This window comes from Diadema antillarum, unplaced genomic scaffold, assembly GCF_040938485.1.
Source record: "Diadema antillarum isolate AM-2024a unplaced genomic scaffold, OU_Dant_1.0 scf00000025, whole genome shotgun sequence".
In the NCBI taxonomy this organism is placed as follows: domain Eukaryota; kingdom Metazoa; phylum Echinodermata; class Echinoidea; order Diadematoida; family Diadematidae; genus Diadema; species Diadema antillarum.
This window is the reverse complement of record NW_027270914.1, coordinates 1,854,926-1,860,000: the sequence shown is the minus strand read 5'-3', so window position 1 is coordinate 1,860,000 and position 5,075 is coordinate 1,854,926. Positions and strand designations below refer to the sequence as shown.

General features: G+C 37.5%; 1 protein-coding gene across 1 annotated transcript in view; it reads left to right on the top strand.

The window, feature by feature from the left end:
- LOC139734025 (integrator complex subunit 11-like) overlaps positions 1 to 616 on the top strand; it is a 22,720-nt gene extending 22,104 nt beyond the window's left edge. Inside the window, exon 21 of the mRNA XM_071644835.1 lies at positions 563 to 616. Within this exon, the coding sequence (XP_071500936.1) occupies positions 563 to 616 (54 nt within the window). The remainder of the gene's footprint in view (positions 1 to 562) is intronic.
- Positions 617 to 5,075: the final 4,459 nt, after the last annotated feature.

Genomic DNA, 5,075 nt, shown 5'->3' with positions numbered 1-5,075 from the left:
ATTACAAGTTATTAATGTTTTTCTCTTCATATGGATGATTTGTCTAGAAGTATGTTGCCATGGCAATTGCATGTGCGTGCAAATGTTGTGGATCAAATCACTGTCGCAATTTTTGAGCAGTTGAATTGGGATTGTAACATGTAATTGCTGTAATGTGGAGTTTTGAAGGATATCTTTTTTTTTAATGTCAAATGTGTTGCCAGACAATCTAATTTTTTTTTTTTCAAAACAAAGCATGTATACAAATGTTTTAAATTACTTCCTCAGTTTCTGAGAAATTTGGCTGAAATTGGCATATGTGAACTTACTAATGTGTGGTTGTGCAAGATTTCTTGATTTCAAGTGCAGCAGAAAATGTTGTCATGGTAACAACACTTTGTTATTGTCAGTGTTCCAGTAGAAAAGTAATTGCAGTCAGTGATAATTCTAGTTCAAATTACACTCTAAGATCAATGATAGTCATGTTTTTCTACACAAGGTATGATAGAAGATGCCCTTTTCAGATAGGAACTTCTTGTTCCTCATTCTTTTGTTTTGTTTTTCTTCTTCTTCTTCTTTGCAGGAAGAGGTGCTTGGGAGTTCCCTGCTTAGTATGCTTCAGTCACACACAGATTGAGACTCACACAGGGTAAAGGGTATTATACCATGTAAGGACAGACCAAGCACGCAGCAGTCTCTGCCCAGTGTTGATGGGTGTGTCAGTGTTAGTTGTCATGGCAACCTCGTTGTGGGCTCTGTGACTGTCGAGTATTTTGACTTGATGCAAGCAACCACATGGAGCTGCATGAAAAGCAAATCACCATGGTAACTGGTGCCAAAAACAATGCCATCACAGTTACCATGGTGACAATGGAAAACAACCCAGGAATGGATTGTCATTGCTACCCCTGTGAAAATCTCTTAGAGGGAGTGTGTGACAATGTATGTCAGCAAACTACAATTCTGTTCCTTGGACAACTTGGTGCCGATGTAGTGAGACCGCTGTTGAAATTCTTGCCCTTACAGCCAGCCATGTGGGAAACGTGAATTCAGTCTACCAAGCACCTGCCAAGTAAAGAGGGAGAGATATCTGACTGGAGAGCCTTAATGTAGTTGAACTTGCAAGACATGGCAAGTCAAGGGAAATAGGAAGGGGTTAGCCATTGTAAACAGGCTGGTGGCCAGTGTCATTCTACAACGTAAATATCTCTAATACCTACTAAATGCATTTCTGTTATTTTTACATGTTGTAAAAAAGGGAGACGTTGCTGAAGTTGGTATCTCACAAAGAAGTGACTATGTATATATTTGTTTTTAGTTTTGCCTTGTTCCTCCCCTTCAAAACAATAAAAAAAGAAACAAAACTCTTACAAAAAAGAAGAAGAAGAAGTACTACGTTGTGAGACTGCTAGACCTAGTGAAATATTGACCACAGGAGATGAACTAGGGGGTTTGCTGGCTGCCTGAAACAGGTGGACACTATGTGTAAAGTTTTAACAAATTATTTTTCTCAGGGGAGGATTGCCATTATGAGGCATCTTTCATTGTATCCAAACTTACACCAGTTTTGTTAGCTGAACTATATAACATTCAGCAACAGAAAGACGCTTCATTCCTGCGGTCTTGAAGAAAAGTGTGTGAAAATATGCGACAGTAGAAGTACTTATGAAGCAATGAGATGTTTGCTAGTAATCATGTATACGTGTAGCTAAACTATGACATGAAATGGGTTTTGTGATGAAAGCAACACTTTTATAATTCACATGATCTTTATGCCATGCTCACACCTGTAATTGTGTGGGCATGGGAGAATCTAACCCATGTAATGCTACATTTACACCACGATCCCATCAGCCATGGCAACCCCGCTTGCCCAAAATGTAGTGCATCATGGGTAGGTGAGATGTTCTCCTTCGGTCTTTTTTCCTCTATATTCTAGTCTTTTTCGTTCCATTTCTCACTCCAGTGAACATGTAGGTATTAGACGCTGTTCTCATAATACCTGGTCAGGCTATACTACTGGGTTTCACATGAGCACAGTAATGTTTCTGCAATGGTAGTATTTTTAACAGTATAAAAATCTGACAGGGCATCCACAGCAATCACGGCTATCACGTTTGCCCATCCCATTACCAAGTTGTCTCATGTCCATCCCGTTTTGTCCACGGTGACCTGAAACATGATTGCTGCGGCCACTGCAAAAAACATGGCGTTAATGTGGCATAAAGGATTTGCTTTACATAAAAGCAGCCATATTCAAATGATAGGTGAATGAAGCATAATTGTGACTCGTCACCACATTGCTCTTACTGCAGAGGATTTAATGGTAATTGGATTATGAGGGATTTCTCCAAGATTGATATATCGCTTGAACACATATCTGTCTACCATGAGTCCTTGTAATGTCTGTGTCATGCTAGCTCTCATTGCTGGTTTTATTTAAATTGTCTTCTGTTTGATTTACTCTACGAGAAGTAATAAAGATATCAGTGGATTGGAGTGATAAGACTTGCTGTTCATCTTCATTCATTTCTCTGTCTATGATGATCTTTTTCTAGATTTAACTCTCTTCTTAAATATTGAGAAACACAGGAAGGGAGATGAATGTTGAAATGTTTATATATACACCTGTGTGAATACAGTACACTCCTGGTACAACAAATGGAGCAAAATTTTGTTACTATGAAGTGAAATCTCATGTCTCCAAATTATCTTTATGTCTTTATATTTAGTTTGGCTGTAGCAAAATTTTGATATAATAAAAGCAAACTGTTGGTCCCAAGGACATTTTTTTATTTTTTTTTTAATTAAAAGTAGTCGTCTATACAATTGCCTAGCATAGTCAGCAGGTAGATGAAATTCTTGCATCAAGTTCTTTTTATTGCAACTGATTGACGAATTGCCATACATCGGTGTACGTACTTGAGCAGGATTCAAACCTACAACCTCCTGATTAGGTATTTTCTCTCTGGCAACTGACAATAGAAAACATGACAACATGAATGCTAGATCATAGACAGTGTGGTTCAGATCTATGTGGTGTTGACTTACTAGTACACTGCAAATCAACATAGTTTGAAGCGTCAACATTCACAGAAGTTAACCAATTTCTATGGGCTTGTGCTTGAGGACTTGCACAAGATTTACTGTGTACATTTTATAGTATGTGATCTTGAGTGCACCATACTAGTTTACTTGTATGACAAATGTATACTGTAAAACAAGATATTTTTGCGGCATGAAATTATTGCAAATTGGAGCTGATGGCCTTTTGAAATTTTTGCGAGTTGTCTCTAACATTCAATGCATATAGTGTAAACAAGAACTTTCATGTGCATTTTAATTTCATGACTCTTGGCTCGCGAATTTCGCGAAATTAAAATGCACATGAACATTCCTCGTTTTGCAATAATTAGCTCAAGTGCAGTTTTATTTCACTGAGGTTGGAGGCTGAGGTGAAATGGAATTGCACAAGGACGAGCTATGCATTTAATGCAATTACCATTTGCAAATAAAATGTATTCATGACATTGATTTGTCTAAGCTTGGGGGGGGGGGGGGGTTCTGTACAAGAATCAAGTATAATTCACAGTCATATGCGTTGTGAGAACTAGAGAAGAAGCCCTGCAATATCTGAAGACAAATTAAAAGCCCTGTTTTTATGTCATATTTCTGCTTATACCATGTCAAATGCTGTAAAACGAGGAATGTTTACGTGCATTTTGATTTTGTGAACTTCGCGAGCGGCAACATTCGCAAAATTAAAACGCATGCGAAAGTTTTTTCCTACACAATATGCATTGGACGCCAGTGGCAAGTCGCGAAAATTTCATGCTGCGAGAAAGGCCGTCGGCTCCAATTCGCAAAATTTTCATGCTGCGAATATATCGTGTTTTACAGTAATGGGAATGAGAATATACTGTTTTCTGCTGGGATTATTGTGTACTTATTTTCTCTTTTATTTGGGGATTGGGCAATCCTTTGATAAGCCTAGCGATCTTCATCAATTTCTGCTTGTTTGAAATGTAGGGACAAGAGACATTTGATAGTCAAGTTTTTTATCTCCCAGGAGGTGAATATTGAGTCATCAAGGTTGGGTGGTCCAAACAATATCATCTCCCATTATGTGTATCCCACACAAACTATCATTGTTCAGTCTGTAAGAAGGTATGTGTTTTGTTGTTGTTGTTGCTGTATTTTGTTGCGTTAGTATATTGTACAGTGAAAACATTGGTAGTTTAGCTCAGGCAGTAATGGTGGTGATTTTGATGTTATTTTCCTTCTCCTGGGAGTGGGCCTTGAAGAGGAAAACTGACTTTCTACATGTATATTTTAATTTGAATGAAGTATGAATACACATAGATTCAAGTGTCATCATGATATTAAAATAGCATTCAAGATGAGCAGGATTTGATATTTCAGAGAGAGGAAGAGAGAGATTGAAACATAAAGGAGTGAAAGGGGAGTGGGGAAAGAACATGAATTTCATCTTGTCACAATACACATAAATGACAGTTAACATGATCTGCATTAACTAACCCATTGTGTAGTGGGGTAATTTTACTGAAGAAAATATCAACTTGTCATCAAATTGGCAAATCCGAAATTTTCCTACATATCCTATATCAGAAAAAAGATAGATTGGACTTGGTAAATATAATATAATTGACGAAAATCTGAACAAAATAAAAAAAAAAACCAACCAACAAAAACTTGCCGATTTCAGACATACACTTTGTAGATACACTGTATTTGATCTTCCACAGAGTGTGGCTAGATAAGGGATCAGGGCCCCATTTCATGAAAGATGTTAGGATGGCAACTTTTGCTGGAATGGCAACTTCCAATAGCAACAGCCAATCAGGAAGCTGGATTCTTGTCGTTACCATGACAATTGCCACTCTAGCAAGAGTTGCTATCATATCAACTTTTTATGAAATGAGCTCCAGATCTTATAATAGATCCCCCCCCCCAAAAAAAAAAAAAAATAGATGAAAGAGAAGTTTGCATTCTACTTTACAAAGAAGAGTGAAATAATGATAAAGGGAAACGGCTTCAAATCACAACGTGTGGTTTCTGAGACTATATGGGTTAAT